The sequence below is a fragment of the Gymnogyps californianus genome, chromosome 14 (genome assembly GCF_018139145.2).
Source record: "Gymnogyps californianus isolate 813 chromosome 14, ASM1813914v2, whole genome shotgun sequence".
NCBI classification, from domain to species: Eukaryota; Metazoa; Chordata; class Aves; order Accipitriformes; family Cathartidae; genus Gymnogyps; species Gymnogyps californianus.
In genome coordinates this window covers 21,883,965-21,900,741 of record NC_059484.1, presented here as the reverse complement: position 1 = coordinate 21,900,741, position 16,777 = coordinate 21,883,965, and the positions used below count along the sequence as shown (strand labels likewise).

At 46.3% G+C, this 16,777-nt stretch overlaps 1 protein-coding gene across 1 annotated transcript; it reads left to right on the top strand.

Annotated features, from left to right (window-relative positions):
* The first annotated feature begins 3,360 nt into the window (after positions 1 to 3,360).
* On the top strand, positions 3,361 to 11,778 carry GFRA3 (GDNF family receptor alpha 3). Its single transcript, XM_050905631.1, has 8 exons — positions 3,361 to 3,403; positions 6,931 to 7,206; positions 7,941 to 8,033; positions 8,461 to 8,806; positions 8,885 to 8,994; positions 10,096 to 10,230; positions 11,209 to 11,339; positions 11,644 to 11,778. The coding sequence occupies exons 1-8, from the start codon at positions 3,361 to 3,363 to the stop codon at positions 11,776 to 11,778; spliced, it is 1,269 nt and encodes a 422-aa protein (XP_050761588.1).
* Positions 11,779 to 16,777: the final 4,999 nt, after the last annotated feature.

The window sequence follows — 16,777 nt, the reverse complement described above, 5'->3', positions numbered from 1 at the left end:
CAACACCCCCAGGTCCTTTTCTGCCGGGCAGCTTTCCAGCCACTCTTCCCCAAGCCCGTAGCGTTGCATGGGGTTGTTGTGACCCAAGTGCAGGACCCAGCACTGAGCCTTGTTGAACCTCATACAATTGGCCTCGGCCCATCGCTCCAGCCTGTCCAGATCCCTCTGCAGAGCCTTCCTACCCTCAAGCAGATCAACGCTTCTGCCCAACTTGGTGTCATCTGTCATCACAGGACCTGCTGACATCACTAACCCCGAATCAGCCAGGACCTGTATGAACCTGCAAAGAGCAACAAAGATAACATAAACCATGGAACTGGTGCTAAAAGCTGAGGAAATCAGATCAGAGTTGATCACTGTTTCTGCAGCTGTTGGAGAAGGTCAAAGGCCTGGACCTTGCACAGAATTAGAGAAACTGATTCCTGAGATATTATACATTACACTGGTAGATGACCCCCACAGGTCAGAGCTGGCCTATACAATTTCAAATGGAAAGAGTGATGAAAGCTCTGGTCGTGAGAGACTGGTAATTATCCAACTCTCTGAGACCTGTAATGAAGTTACAGTGCTGCTCTGCATGTGTGTGGGGAGGGAGGAATAACCAAATAACCTTGTATGTCAGGGGTCCCAGGCAAAGATACATACAAGCGTGCAAAAATCGAGAAAGGGACCATTCCGCTGCAGTCATAGGCTGTGCTGACTAGTGAAGCGTAGTGAATTGGCCAACCTTCACCAGACATTGAGTGAGGGTTCCTCTACCTGGCCACTTGCCAAGGCAACCTGAAAACACTGCTACAGCATTCAGCTTTAACATGGAAGGAAGAATTTTCCCTTTCCTTTTTTACCTGCTGCAGGGCATAATTCAAAGCTGAGTAATGAATCATTTCAGTGGGCTTTGGGTGAAGATTTATAATCACAGAATCAGAAAAACAGTCTGGAAAGGAACTTGAAAGATCCTCTAAACTATTCTCTCGTACCAAGCTGGACTGACCTGTCTAGAGCTGTTCTTAAAGATCCCCAGTACATATGATCTCTTCTTTTTCTTCCCTCCCCATAAAAGTTATTATCTTGTTGTAGAAGAAATTGTATTGGTCCTTGGCAAATCCATCTGGGAGACAAATAGCAAGCCTGTTATTTTCCACATGCTAACAGATTATGCATTCCAGAATTTTCCTAGAGCTTGACGTTAAGATTGTTTATATTCTTTTCTTTCTCAAGGCACACACACTGTTTTCTCTTCTCCAGGCTTTTCTCCTGTGAGATGTTGGCTATCAATTCACTGAGTTTACTGAAATCTGTCTTTGCTTAGGAGAAGCGTAAAAACAGCAAAATAGAAACAACAGACTAAGGATCACAGACTGACAACCACTACCATCCAAATTGCCCTTTACACTAACATTCTCAAAAAGCTATACCTGTCAGCTACAATCAGGGCTAGCAGAGCTTCCCCTCCTGTGGTTGTCATCATCTTCTGTACCAAGAAAGCCAGTAACACGTTCCACAAACTTCCTGTACCACCGGTACTCCTGTAACAAGGGATGCCTGGGCAGCAATAATCTCCCACTGCTGTGCACTGGATGATTCTGCTTGGTTTTACTGCCAGGCAGCCTGGAACATAAATGGTAGTGCCCAGTTTTCTTCCCTTTTACAATCACTCAAATCACTTAGAAAAGATCCTCCTACAGTCTTAAAGCAAGTATACAAATCCATGACACAGAAGGCAACATCTCCTCTTCTTCTCCTGCCTGTTATTCCTCACAAGTTGCACACTACTATATTAATATTCCAGCCGTAGTAATCATCCAAACAGGTCTCTACTGTGCCACAGTTATAATTTGGATCATGATTAAAAACTTTCAGATCCACTTGTTTATTCTTATCATTTCTCACAAAAACAGAGAGAAGTTCACAGGACCAAGCCACTTGTTTTTTCACGTCGTCATTATAAGTAAACCTCTTTGCTTCTAGTTTCTCTTCAGTCTAACTACTCTGTTTCCTCCTCCTGAATGGTAACTGCAAACAATTCACTACAAAGTCAAAAAGACTCCATCCCATCCACCATTTTCCTTAAGCTCCTCCAGCTATTGGAGTTTGTTTAGACTTTGAGCCATGGTGAGAATAATTTTTCTCTCCTCCTTAAGCATGAAGTAAGAGCCTCCAGTGTTTGTGGACAACTTGTTCACATTCAGAAGAATTCTCTCACAGCAGCTCCCTGCAGTAAGCAGAAGGGCTAATCTTTTTCAAAACCCAGGAAGAGGAGGTCACCACTGAATTGGATTGCGAATACTTAATGCATTATTTGCACAATTATTACCCTTTCTGTTGGGCTTTTCGGGCAGATGAGGTAGGTCTCTACTTGTGCGAACGATCGACCTACAAAAGGTTTGCCTCATTTTCATATACTAATGTTTGACGTGCACAGGTTGGAGCGTTACTTTTTCACATTGGTTAATTTGACCTTAGGATGCAAACTAAAAAGAAGGATCTGTTCAAAAAGAAGCACAGCTGCCTAAATGCCGGGTAGGCTCTCCGAAATGCCATCCTTAGTGTGGATACAGACAAATAGCTCACTCAAGGCAGAGCCGGCAACAGGTAAGATACTGAAATAAGACCCTTCACAACAAAGCCAATAGGAAGAAGCCAGAAGCTCGCCCATCCCTCCTGCAGACCAGAGAAGCACCAAGGGAGTTAATTCACAAGCCAGTCAGCATCTGTCCCCTCAAAGAACACTCCCTCTGTGCAAAGACGTACTTTCTTCTACCAAAGTACACCGCTGTGGGTGCTCCTCACGGAGCGATCACAGCTTTGCTCTCAGTGCTACGACGGATCAATAAACAAACGAACAAACGTCTTCCACAACCCCTTTCAAACGCGCCCCTTTTGAAACGTCCTGGCGAGTCGTGCCTGGGAAGCGCCTCCCCGCACCGCCTGCCCCGCGGGGCCCAGCAGCTCCCCCGCACGCCCCGGGGACAGCCGCGGCGGGCCGCCCCGCAGCCCCGCCTGCCCCGCCGCCCTACCCCACCCCGCCGCCGGCCCGACGACCGCCCGCCCTCTCCGCCCGCCGCGGCTCTCACCGCAGCCGCGACCCCCGCGGGCGGACGGGCGCGGCGCTCGGCGGGCAGCGCGGCCCCCCCCCCCCCCCCGCCCAGCCGGGTCCCGGGGGCGGGCCGGGCCGGGCCGGGCCGCGGGGCGGCGCTCGCCGCCCGCTCCTCGACGGGGCGGGCCGGGCAGTGCCGGGCCGGGCGGACGGTGCGGAGCCGCGGCGGGGCGGCGGCCGCTCAGACGGCGGTGGGCTGCGCGCAGCATGTGAGCTGCGGCCGCAGCGCTCGGAGCGACCGACCGCCGGCGCCGGGCTCCAGCATGGGGCTCGCCCTGCTGCTGGGGCTGCTCCTCTCCCGAGCCGGTAACAGCGCCCGGAGCGCGGGGCGGCGGGCGGGGCGGGCGCCGGGCTCGGGGCGGACTGCGGAGTGCGGTGGGGCAGGGCGGCGCGTCCCCCGTCCCTCTCCCGGCGGGCGGCGAGCGGCACCCGCGCCGCCGCCCCGAGGGGCCGCCGGCGTCCCGTGCCTGCCGCCGGGCGGCTGCGGGCGGCAGAGGCGGCGCCGGGGCCGCGGGGCCGGCGCTCCCCCCGGTGCTGGGCGCGCCTGCAGCGCGGCCCGGCTCGGGGCGCCCGGCCGCTGCCCGGCTCTCCCTTCCCCGGCCGCCGGCTGCCGCTGCCGCCGCGCTGCCCCGGGCGCACGCCGCGGGGAAGAACCCGCTTTTCAGACCAGGAAAGGCGCGCTGCTGCTTGGACCCGAAGGGTGAATTGCAAACGTGGCTGGGACCGAGCTGGAGGGACGCTCCGGGGAGGGGAGGCGATTGTCCTCGAGGCACGGCTTGAGGCGGCGGCGGGGGACGCCTCGCTCCTCTCACTCGCAGCGGAGCGGGGCAGAGGCCAGGAGCTGATCCCTCAAGGCGGCAGAAAAGGCACAAAGCGGGCGAGCGAGCATCTGCTCTGGCTGGACCTGCCTTAACAGATCCTTGCTGTACCTCTCTCACACTGACTTTGCTGAGGGCTTTTTTTGATACCTACCCTCCATGCATTCCCCCTCTGAAATGCTTCAGGCTGATGATAGTTTTCTGAGATGAGGCTCGGTTTGCAAAGACCAACCCAAGGAGCTCCTGCAGAGATGCAGCTGTTTGTTCTACTCTGCCTTCTACTACTGCCAAGTCACGAGAGCCGAGGATAGAAATTATTCCTCTTTCCAATTCATCTCTTGTGCAGTCTTCGTGGCTGATGTGACTAGAAATACAGAAATTACGAAGCTGCTCTGAAGCATTCCTAGACCCTGGCTACGGGATGTCAGTGCTTTACACTCAGAAAAAGCTGCAGCTGCTGAATATCACAATAACTACTATAAAAATGGGCTGTTGCACCGAGACCTCAGTAGCACTTGCAGCCACATGGTTACAATAGATTTCCCACAATTTTCCATGTCCAAATACAAATGCTTCTTTGATAACTGTGCTTAATAAAGGAAAGGTTTCCCTTCTGCAATCATCCTCTCTTTCAATAGCGTGGTGAACCAGGGGCATCAAAACAATACATATATATGTATATGACAGGACGTGGAGTGAAAAGGGAAAATAAAGGGATATTGTATTACCTATCCCTTTTTTCTAAAGTATAAATAATCATAGTCTGTGAATTGATTATTACCTTTTAACCTTTTTTTTTTTTTTAAACTACAGAAGGGACTCCCATACACATGCATCTTTAACATGTTCTGCAACCTAGACCATAGGTCTAGGAAAGAATTAGCTTTCTCATTCTTTCACGTTATTATCTGGAATACTAAGATAAGGTTTTAAAAAATGAAACAACATGTCAAGTATTAGGGCTTAAGACAATGCATAGCTATTAGATGATGTCTGTAGGGTAGGACTGTTTTAAATTTGAGGTTTACAGCAGCTTCACCTGAAGCATCTGGTACAGGCCTGTGGTAGAAACACAGTCCATCCACTTATACCCAGCTCTGCTCTACCCCGGCAATTACCGTATCACTTTAAAGTTTTAAAAATGTCACTTCAAGCTCAGGTGCTTGCTGAGCAGAATTCTTAAGGCTAAGAAAGTGCATCCCATCCTTTTATGAACTTCCTACAACAGCTGCTGCAAGCCACTGTTGGAGATGGGATACTTGGGGAGATGGTACTTTGGTCTGGCCTGGTGGGGTAGATCCGTTCGCTCAGTTTAGGGTTGCAAAAGCTGCTGGAGAGAATGGACCGATTTGCTATTGGGAATTTGCACTGATTGCAGCCTTACAGGATGTAATCACACTCTGAATGTTCATTAAGGTTGCGCCTAGGTGTAATGCCTAACCAAAACCCACTGTTCTGCATTTCTGATGAGAGATTTGGTTTTCAGGGAGCTTACAAAGTCATACAGTCTCTACATAACAGCTAGGTGAACAACAAAGTACAGTAAGTAGCTAGAAAAGCAAAGAAATTTGTACAAGTGAGACAGAGACACCTAGATGGCATTACCAGGCTATAGGAAAAGTAGAAAGTTTGAGAAGCAGACTAGCATAGAATTATGCAGCCTACTGCTTACAGCAAATAAACTGATGAAGCCAGCAAAAGTGAGGGAAGTAGGAGAACAAATTAGATGGTGAAGATGGTATACCAGGTAATATGAGCTGTACCAAGATTTTTTTCTAATCTGTAGTGAAGGCAGACAGAAATAGTACTACTGCATCTCCTGAACAAGAGAATGATAGGTAAGATCATGTACCCAAAGAACATTAAGGGTAGATGTAAGGCTCAGCACAGTCATTTCCTAAAACCAGCCAAGCAATATTGTCCTGAAGGGAAGAAACATACTGGCCTATATATAAATTTTATTAGCAGTCTTGTTCCAGGTCTTCATTGTACTTCTACTGTAAACACAGATTCATATACTACAGAAATGAAGAAAGATCACGGACTGAATTCACCTGCCTGTGAGAACCTTATGCCAGGTATCACCCCAGTATTAGCCATAGGAGACAACAGTCCATATAAAAAATTTAAAAAGCTGAAAAAAAAGTCTAGTTTTAAAGACTACATTGTTAGATTGAGATTATTTAATACTTCCACATAAGGTGGTGCATGTGTGTGTGTGTATATATATATATCATCAATGCATGTGTTATGCAAATATACACACACAGAGATATAGTCAGAGTTCACAATCAACCAACAGGTGAAAGCCGGCAGGCCAAGCCTGCATCCCAGCATTTTTGGCAGGGGTTTCAGGGACTCGGTTCTATATACTTAAATTGATTGCATATCAGCACTTCTGTGTGAAGCTACTTGCATCTTATGTTAAGGATTTATTCTATTAGGCAAAAAATATGCATTCTTATTCTTAAGTTTCCAAGCTCAGTGAAGCAGTTGTTTTTACACCCTACAAATGGCGTTCTCAGTACATCTCTTAATGACCAGTATATACTTTAGCAATGGCAGCAGCACTGACTCACAGCACACAGTATGGTGTCACTGTGTGCTTATTGCACTGCAGTTTTCATTGCCCAGATAGAAGAGCTTCTTCAAAGCAGGCCTCAGCAACACCAAGGTTTCCACACGGATTTACTACTCCATAACATACAGAGCTGTCCGGGATCCTGGCCACGTTGAAAGAGTTAAGGGTGATTAAAAAAAGGTTTATTAAACAAAATTATTTTTGAGACTTTTTTTTTAACCTTTTGTTCCCTCTTTCATACGTGAATAGTCATCCTTTTGTTTCTAAATGGAGACAGCTCTTGTTCCTTACTACTCCATATGAAAGACCGCAACCTGTTCTGCCTCTTGAGAGGAGTCCTTACTAAATATAGGATGCCTACAGAACAATGACAAGGTGCTTGTGTGGCATCCGTCGTGATTGTGATCCTAACAGTCTTTTCCCTACTTGACCAGGAGACCTCCTGGCTCTGCCAAGGAGCGACTGCATAGCAGCAGAACAGCTGTGCCTCTCGGACTCTGCCTGCAATGCTACCTACAGGATCCTGGAAAACTGCGCCCTGGCTAAGACTCGCTTCCTTCCGCTGGATCACGACAGCAGGGTCAGATGTCTGAACGCAGAGCTAGACCTCGGAAACAGCTCTTTGCTGCACTGCAAGTGTCACCGGCGCATGAAGAGACAGGAGCACTGCTTACGTGTTTTCTGGACCGTTCACTCCAGCGTGACAGATGGTGAGATGAAATAATATGAGTTTACAAGGTACTAGGTAAGGCTCACCCCTGCCCCCATCTGAAAACAACTGCGAAAGGCCACTTCCCAACACTGCAGGTATCACTTTGGAACCACATCTCCTAGTGAAGAGACCTCATTACTGCTCTGTTTGGTAAGCAGAGAAAGCTGATCTGGTCTGGGACCGGCCCTTCAAATACACCAGGGACCCTAAGAGTCAGAGATGGCTACTCTGAGGCAGTTCGATTTAGTGCTGTGAGGGTAGACCGCTGTGAAAATCGCCTCAAAATGGTCACGTCTGTCCGTCACTGAAAACGGACGTGTGATTATGACACACACTGTAATGGCATCCTTGAGCATGCTGCTTCTTTCCAGCTTTAGTGGGATGCTTCTGCTTTGCCTCCCACTAAAGACCGCCTGTGCTGCACATCTCCTCACTAGTACTGAGGCTGAAAAAAACCCAGATGTCAACATAGACCAAATTCCAGCCAGAGGAAGTCTGATGACAAAATGTAGTGCTGTTTTTACACAGTAATACCTTTGCATCTCCAGCAGAACCATTCTTGGCATTTGGCTTTGAGGAAGACAGAGCAACTCTGAACTCCAGCCTGAGGAAACAGCCAGGCACAAATAAGAAAAAAAAATCAATTAAGAAAGAAGGAAAAAAAAAAAAAAAAAAAAAAGCTGGTCACAAAGCATTTCTCCCACTGCATAAAATATCTTGTATCTTGCCTAGGTTATTTCAATTTGGAGACCTCTCCCTATGAGAATCCAGCAAATGAAGAACACTGGAAGACAGATTATAATAAACTGGCAGCTCTGTTATCAGGTAAGGATTGTAATGGTTACATGATATAATGCTGCCCTTTCTTATCTTTTCAGGGGCTGAAAATTATTAAGAAGAACAATTTGGGGTAATGGCCCCTTTAATCAGAGGAACACCTGCTCTGGATACTTGCCTAAATTTGTTCCCCCTACCAAGCGCAAATATAGCCACAGATCCAGGCCTATGGAACAGGGAATAACCCACAATGATGCATTCTCTGAAACAAACACCCTAACATGAACCAATAAAAAATACGATTTTGTAACTAGTATAACTGCAATGTCATACTACAGGCATGTAGCAGGACTAATTTGCTTTGTTCTTTTTGATGTTCCCAATCTGACCATCAAGTAAGGGCTACTCCTGTTTCCACACAGAATCTCTTCTGGAGACTTGCTTCATTGTTTCTGGGTTTCTTTTGGCTTTATAGGCTCACAGTTAGCAGGAGATGCAACAAATCCATGCCTGAAAGCAACTCATATCTGTAATCTGAGCAAGAAGTGTGTTCGTCTGCGCACAGACTATGCCTCCATCTGCACCAAAGGAGCAGGAAGTGAAGACCTGTGTGACCGTCGCAAATGCCACAGAGGGCTAAGGAATTTCTTTGAGAAAGTCCCTGAGGATTTCACCAAAAGGATCCTATTCTGTCCGTGTCAAGATGAACTTTGTGGAGAACGACGCCGGAAAACTATTGTTCCCGATTGTTCCTTCCGGTATAACACCAAACCCAACTGCCTCTGGCTTCTGGACTCCTGCTTGGAAGACCATATCTGCAAGTAGGTCTGGCAGCAGCGGACGTTAGCCAAGAGAAGAGAACAGCATAGACACTGATAGTCTCATTTTCCTTCCTACAGATCCCGGCTGGCTGACTTCCAGCAAAATTGTCAACCTGCAGACATGTCTCCAGGTGGTTGCTCTCAGCACAACCATGCTGCGTGCCTGCAGGCCTACATGGGGATGATTGGTAAGTGATATCCACGGGAACATACAGGGTGGATGCTTTCAGGCCACAAACTTGCAGGCACACTCTGACGCTGTGAAGGACCATCTCACTCTCCTGCAGGAGATAGCGCTCAGTATACCAATGAATATGCCTTAGCCTAATTGATGCTAGTGCTCCCTCTTGCTTCTGAGGTAAATGCAGCCCAAAGAGAGCTCTTCCATGGCAGTTATCACTCTACTTTGTCCCATCCTCTGCTGTCAAATCAGCAGCACTTGCCTGAGAATTCTGGACACCTGTTTGCATCATCAGCTGGTGCAAAGTGCTCTAAATGCCTGACCAGCAGGGCTCTCGGGGCCTGTATGAACTCAGTCATTCCTGCTGCAGGAGTTACATCCCATCACAGCAGCGATTAAACATGACATTCCCTCACTGCCTGACTTTTAGACTGCTCATGGTTTGTTAGTGTTGTACACACTGTCTTCTCAGAGCCAGCCAGAACATGGCCCTACCAGCTGTTAGAAGGAAGGTTGTCTTTGGTTTTAGGTATTCACTACCAACCTGCTAATACTTTTTCAGAGTGGCTCAAAAGAGGAGCTGTAAAGAGCAGCAGCATCTCAGAAGCTGTAAATCTAGATTATACCTTCCGGTTTTCCAGATGTCTTTGCTGGTTTTGTGCTAAATGAACTCTGGCTGAATGGCACGCTACAGGTGTGCAGCATTTGTTTGGCAAAAGGCGTTTGGCCACACGGTTTTGCCAGCTACACAAGAAGTAAGAGCACCTTTTGCTGCCATATACCAGTACCGCAGTTGAGTCCCTGCAGATGCTTCACATCCTTCAATCTAATGCTTGCACCAGCTTCAGTTATCAGTATACCTCACCATCAGATTGCTACCCCTGACTCAGGCAATCTCCACACTTTCTCACAGCCCAGCAGACTTCATGTAGATTCACCAGGCCTGGGTCACCTCGCAGGGGCTCCTGACCTCCCCTGCGTAACGTGCATATCACAATGGAAGGCTTCTGCCTCCAGGGCAGCATTCCCTTTAGTGTAACAGGACTCATGATGCTTCTTTCATTTGGTGAAGTAAATCCTGATTCCAGTTTCTGGGGGTTTGGGACAGGCACGCCCATGACACCCAACTATGTCAGTAACTCCAGTGTGGAGGTCTCCCTGTGGTGTACCTGTGAGAGCAGCGGCAACCAGAAGGAGAAGTGTGACCAGATACTCGGCATGTTTGAGAGCAACAAATGCCTTGGTAAGCATCAATCATGTCACAGAATCAGAGAAACAGCTCAGCACAAGGAAATTCAAATCCTGTTGATTTCAAGATCCTACGGTGCATTGCTCTTGCATATAGTTCTGTCGTCTTCTGCAGTTTCTCCATGATCTCCTATCCAACGTATAGGACCAGCCTGGATCTGCTGTCAGAAGTGTTTCTGTATCTTTTGGCAACACTTCTGTTCATCTCAAACACCACGAAGCTATTTCCAAACTGCATTCAAATGAAGGGGTTGCAAAAAAATCACAAGGGGAGGTCAGACATGCTGTATCCATAGGTTGCTGAGTAACCACGTCAGTGCACCAGGATTATGGGGTTGGGGTTCCTCTCCTCCCCCTCCTTTCCTATGCTCGCCTTTGTCCCTCACTTACTTGGCCAAGATAAGTAGCTCCTGACACAGCCCCTGTTATTAGATTCAGCAGCATAGCAGTTACAAAAATCCTGTTACATGCAACTGTGTAATCCTAAATCTGTATTTCTTTTATCTCCCTAGCATTTTAGCAACAGACCTTAATAAGATTTAAATATTTTATGTTTGTAAAAGCTTCCAAAGGATATCAAAGAAACCAGCCAAATAAATGATTAATATTTAAACCTACCTCCTGCTGTGTAGAAAAGCCTTACACCCAGCACTATAGATACACCTACAACCTAAACATCCCATCTGAGATACTACATACCTGTCCCTTACAAAACAGACAGCTGGGAAAGTCCCAGAGGGACCCAAAGGTCCTCAAGTACAGTGCAAATTGGCTTTGCAGCCTGCTCAACTGCACAAGTAAACCCACAAACTAACAGGCCATTCACTGAACAGAGAATATGTATTTTCTAAATCAATGCCACGCAGCCTATGAGTGCATTTCATAAAGTAACTTCCTTAGACTTCTGTTCACTAGACTCAAAGGTGTGCACAAGAAAAGTACAATAAGACTCTTGCTTTACTTCTGTTTGCAGAAAATACTATTTGGTCTCAAATGCACCTGAAGCAGACAGCTCTAGAAAGACAGGAAGACTTATTTTATTCATCTTCCTTAAGCTTCCAAGGAGACAGTGCCAGCGCATCTCTTGCTTCAGAAATGTCCCAGGTATGCATTGCTTTGTTGCCTTCACAAAGCAGCGAGTCAAGTGGCCTACAGACAGTAGCTGAAAAACCTTGGATCTGGAAACAGGTGATTTTGGACATCAAAGCGAGGGATGCCACATGCATGCAGAACCCTGGACCACTTTACCTCAAGCTATTCCTTCCACAGACAAGCAGAAATAGGAGGCTGTGCTGCCTGGCCACAGGAGTTTCCTGTAGTCTCACATTAGTGCTCAGAACTGGAGACTCTGCAGCCAGACGTTTAAGCATAAATGTGTCTAACTGGGATTCATTCCTCCTTTTCCTAGGTGGCTGAAGGGAAGACACAGCGAGACATCTCTGAACACAGCAGTATGCCTATGGCCTCCTCTGTATATTCTGGAGCTGCTATTTTTTGGCCATCTCTGGCTCTGTTCCTGCCCCTGTTGCTGAGCCAACATTAACTTGGCATAAATGGCATCTTTCCATCCCATATTATTAATCTTATTCCATATCCAGGCACCTCCCACTACTGATTTACCTTTGGGAAACAGAAGGCTTCCAGAAAAGAGGAATGGAACAGCCTTAACCCAGAATGGCAGTCACTGAAAACCTCCCCCCAACCAGTTTGCACTGAGCTCTGCAGATATGGTGCCCACCATTGCTTCTGCCATGTTAGCATTTTGAGTAACAGTCAGGCTAATATTCCAGCACAGTATTTTAAAACAAAAGTCAGACTTCTGTCAGAACTTGTGCAGGGTTCAGTTTCGGACTGCAGGGAGGGACCTGACAGCATGTCCTACCACCCCACCTTCTGGAGCTCTTCCTCAGGCATACAGTCGTAGAATGGTTTGGGTTGGAAGGGACCTTTAAAGATCATCTAGTCCAACCCACCTGCCATGGACAGGGACATCTTTCACTAGATCAGGTTGCTCAAAGCCTCATCCAACCTGGCCTTGAACACTTTCACCGAGAGGGCATCCACAACTTTTCTGGGCAACCTGTTGCAGTGTCTCACAACCCTCACTGTAAAAAACTTCTCCTTATGTCCAATCTAAACCTACCCTCTTTCAGTTTAAAACCGTTGCCCCTTGTCCTGTCACTACAAGCCTTGGTAAAAAGTCTCTCTCTCTCTTTCTTATGATCCCCCTTTATATATTGAAAGGCCCCAATAAGGTCTCCCCGGAGCCTTCTCTCCTCCAGGCCGAACCATGCCAACTATCTCAACCTTTCTTCATAGGAGAGGTGTTCCAGCCCTCTCATAGTTTTTGTGGCCCTCCTCTGGACCCACTCTAACAGGTCCATGTCTGTCTTGTACTGGGCACCCCAGAGCTGGACGCAGGACTGCAGGTGGGGTGGGGTAGAGTAGAGTAGAGGGGGAGAATTGTCTCTCTCGACCTGCTGGCCACGCTTCTTTTGATGCGGCCCAGGATACGGTTGGCTTTCTGGGCTGAGAGCGCACATTGCTGGCTCGTATCTAATTTTTCATCCACCAGTATCCCCAAGTCCTTCTCTGCAGGGCTGCTCTCAATCCATTCATCCCCCAGTCTGTATTGATATTGGGGATTGTCCCAACGCAGGTGCCGGACCTTGCACTTGGCCTTGTTGAACTTCATGAGGTTCACGTGGGTCCACTCCTCAAGCCTGTCAAGGCACAGAGTACAGCATACCATCCTAAAGAGTTGAAGTCCACGCTCAAGGGTGGGTTGCAAGTAAAGCTCAGTAAACATACACATAAAGTCCCTGGTAAACACCAGTTCTGGATTACCTTCAGTTCCTTTTTCAAATCCATTCTTTTAAGTATACGAAAAATACCATCCCAGATCAAGGGCACTATACTACAGTTTATATTCTTGCTCCTTTCTGTTTTGCCCCTTGCAACCTACTTATATCATCTGTTATCATGGCTAGCACAGGCTTGGGTTTTGTGGGTTAAGATGGATTTCTGTGCTCAACCCCCATAAATTAAGTCTTATCTAGCAAAGGATGACCTTGCCTGGCCTCAGGACAAACCTTCTTAGTAATGCTTAAAGAATGCATATAGCTCATTGAAGCTGTATTGACCACAAAACCCCTGGGACATTCAGTTGCAAAAACCTCTGGGAGCTGCAACTCCCTTGTGCCTCTCCACATACTCAAGTTGTCATTGTCCCCTTCCATGCTGCCAGCCCAATCTCTTCCTCCTCTGCCAAGCTCTATTTCATGACCTGTTTATTCTGAGTGTAAATGTGTGCACTGTGTAACTGCTGTTATTTTGTACTGCCTTTGCCTGTTAAAATGTGGTGTTAAGTGAATATTGATTTCTGAGCATAGGTTAATAGTCCACAGTCAATTGTGTGCAAGAGTTGCCTCATCAGCCAGCCTGCGCTTTCAGGATAGCTAGAAACTCAAAGCAGCTCCTCCATGCACACATGTAGTGCCCCTTGCCCATCCTGTGAGATACAACAGATCTGAACAATATTATACACAGCCAAACAATATTACAATCCTGAATAGATGCAGAACAGGTGGATATTTCTTTTTACCCTGTGCTTTATCTGTTGCCAGGGAAGCACCAGCTAGGTAATATGCTGTGGTTCCTAGTCACTGTCAGGCACCTTATTACAGAATCTTGCATTATCGCATGTATCAGAGTAATTGTCCTTCTGCAGTGTTAATATATCCATTTGAAATTCCAGCCTTCTCTTTGCTTCCTGGGCAGGCAGGGCAAGGAAACCACTGCATGGAGCAGAACCATCTCCTCTGTTGCACAGAGGAGCAACATCATCTTTCCATGCAGTAGGAACAAATATCATGTCTTCTTAATAAAGAGGAGTACAAATGCTGGTATTTCCAATTACCTAGTGAAATATGGCTATTTGGATCAAGACACAGCACTGTTTCCACGTTTGCTACCATTCTTTAATGAAAACAGAGTCCATGATACTATATTATAATATCTACATTAGACCATCCTCTATATGGTGGGACTAGAAAGGTGTCAAGACTCTTGACTGTAGTGTAATAGCATCTGTCATCTCCAGAATTTAGTGGAGAGTGACAGGGAGGAAAAAAAATGTTGTTCTTTCCAATATTCCACAAATCAGTGAAGATATTTGTGAGAACAACAGCGTAGATTTCCCTGAGCCGTCTGTACCACACACACAGTGTACTGCATTCATCTTCCACTCATCTGCACTGCGATCTTTCCCCTTTCCCCACTTTAGTGCTCTAAGACAGGTTGATACGGAAAAAGGTATTAGCATTTTGTTGTTCATATTCACTATGGACCTTTAGCCCCTTACCCCTACTAAGAAGGTTATTGATTGCAACTGCAGCCTCCTGTCAAGTCCTGGATTACATAGGAAAATGCTTGACACTCAGACAAATCCTACTCTAGACTGAAATTAAAGCAAAACATGTCAGTTTGGGTTTGTCTCCAAGTGTCCTATGTCCTTTTCGCATGTACATATGACCTTTATATACATGGCTGCCTCTTAGGCTTGTTCATCAGTAACTGCAAACAAAATTCACCTCTAAATACACCTGCATTCACAGGCGCTCACACTGCTATGAGTACGAACCCATTTTCACTTAGACTTTTGTAACACTGGATCTCCAAATACCAGTTATTCAACTACACAGCATACATGCACGCACAAGTATAACTACTACTAGAAATGTCATGCCAATATCAGTATCAGTTCAGTTCTGTTAGCACCACCGATGTTCAAAGACTGGCACAGTTACCTAAACCCATTCAGAACAGTTCTTACTAACCATACTATAGGGCAATTTACAAAACCCCCTCAACTTCTATTCCCCAGAAACTGGAATACAACATCCTGTGAGTACCTTTGGTCTAAATACAAAAATAATCTAATAAAAATTCTCAATCCCAACAGTCTTAACATTGAGCTCTCAGCAAGCATATACAAGGAGGGAACCTTCTAATTGTTGTAATGTAGATTATTTTTAAAAGCGTAAAATAATGCCAAATCTCACTAATAAAATTTATCTTGCAACTCTAGAAGTCTCCTGCCTTCCTTCGCATTTAATAGAAGCTACACTCCTTGTCTCCTACTGCTGGAGGCATTATGGGAAAGAAATTTAGAGAACAGAGTTAGACAGAATCTCTTACAAAGCAATCTTAACAACTTTTACAGACATCACTCACTGTCAGGTACTTCAGATGTGGCTTCTGGAACTCCGACATAGCTTTAGATCCCTTAACATGGTCTAGTGTAGCATTTACAAAGGGCATTCATATAGTCCTTCTCCAGCAGCGAGCTCAGTCACTGTGTTAGGTAAGTTGTTTATTGTGTGACAAGTGGGAGAACCAATATACATTTCTTGCCCGAAGTCATAAGCAAGGTGATGCCAGAGATAAGCCTTCAATTTGGAAGTCCAAAATTATTGTGTCCTTGCCTCATTAAAATCATTCCCAGTGCCTCCAACAAATGTGTATGTTTCAGTAAGAATCAAGCGACTGCAGTTTTACTTTTAAAGGGGGGCACAATATGTATCGCAGATGAGGAAAAGCTAAGCTTTACTTCAAACAGTTAATTCCTGGCTACAGATCCCTGGCATGCCTTTTAAAATCTGCTGACAATAAAAGGTAACTTCGAGTTGACAAGACAACACTACAGGTTCAGCACCTATAAAGAAAGAAAGTACCTTTTTCAATACATCGTAAAAATCACGAGTCACTCTTTGCTTTACACAAGAACAAGAAGGAAAACTTTCAAAGTAATCCTTGAGGTGTCCGTGAACCAGACAAAGCTTCTGGGGACAACAGCGGAGAAGCGGGAAGCCAACCAGCACCACTGAGCTCAACAGGATCACTCGGCGCTGCCATGGAATCAAAACCAGCCGCTATTCTACAGTTGCTTCCCCCATCGAAACAGATACTGGTAAATACGATCAGAGGCTAATCACTTCTACCTCAGGGATTTTGTGGCTGAGCCTTTCTTCAGATGAGGGAGGGTCGGTTCAGGCTGAGCTTGGGTTAGGCTCTAATGGAAGCTCTTCTTATAGGTGATTAGCTCTCCTCCAGGAAGTCACTTGGTGTTTGGGCTTCTTGCAAACCCCAAGGTTAGCAGAGGTCAGGGGATGCAGCACTTTCTCCAAGTGCCTTCATGAAAATAGCCCCACATACTTTCCATTTACAGCTGATCACCTCCATTATCCTCAGGCTAGGAGGAGGTGATCAGCAATTGTTAAGTGCTTGAATCAGACTAATAGCTCACTGCTAATTCCCCCAGTAATGTGCATCTAAATTCCTGGTAAACAAACTGACTGCTTTTCACACAGAGGGATGAATGCCAAAAGCCTAATATTAGAGCTCTGGAGCTAAAGCTTTTAGAGCAATCCTGTCCACTCAAAGATGTTTAATGACATTATATTATGTACTAAATAATTAGAAAATGAAGGCCCACTTGGAATCAATGGGTTACTGTCTCATTAAGATGAAAAAGGGGCTCT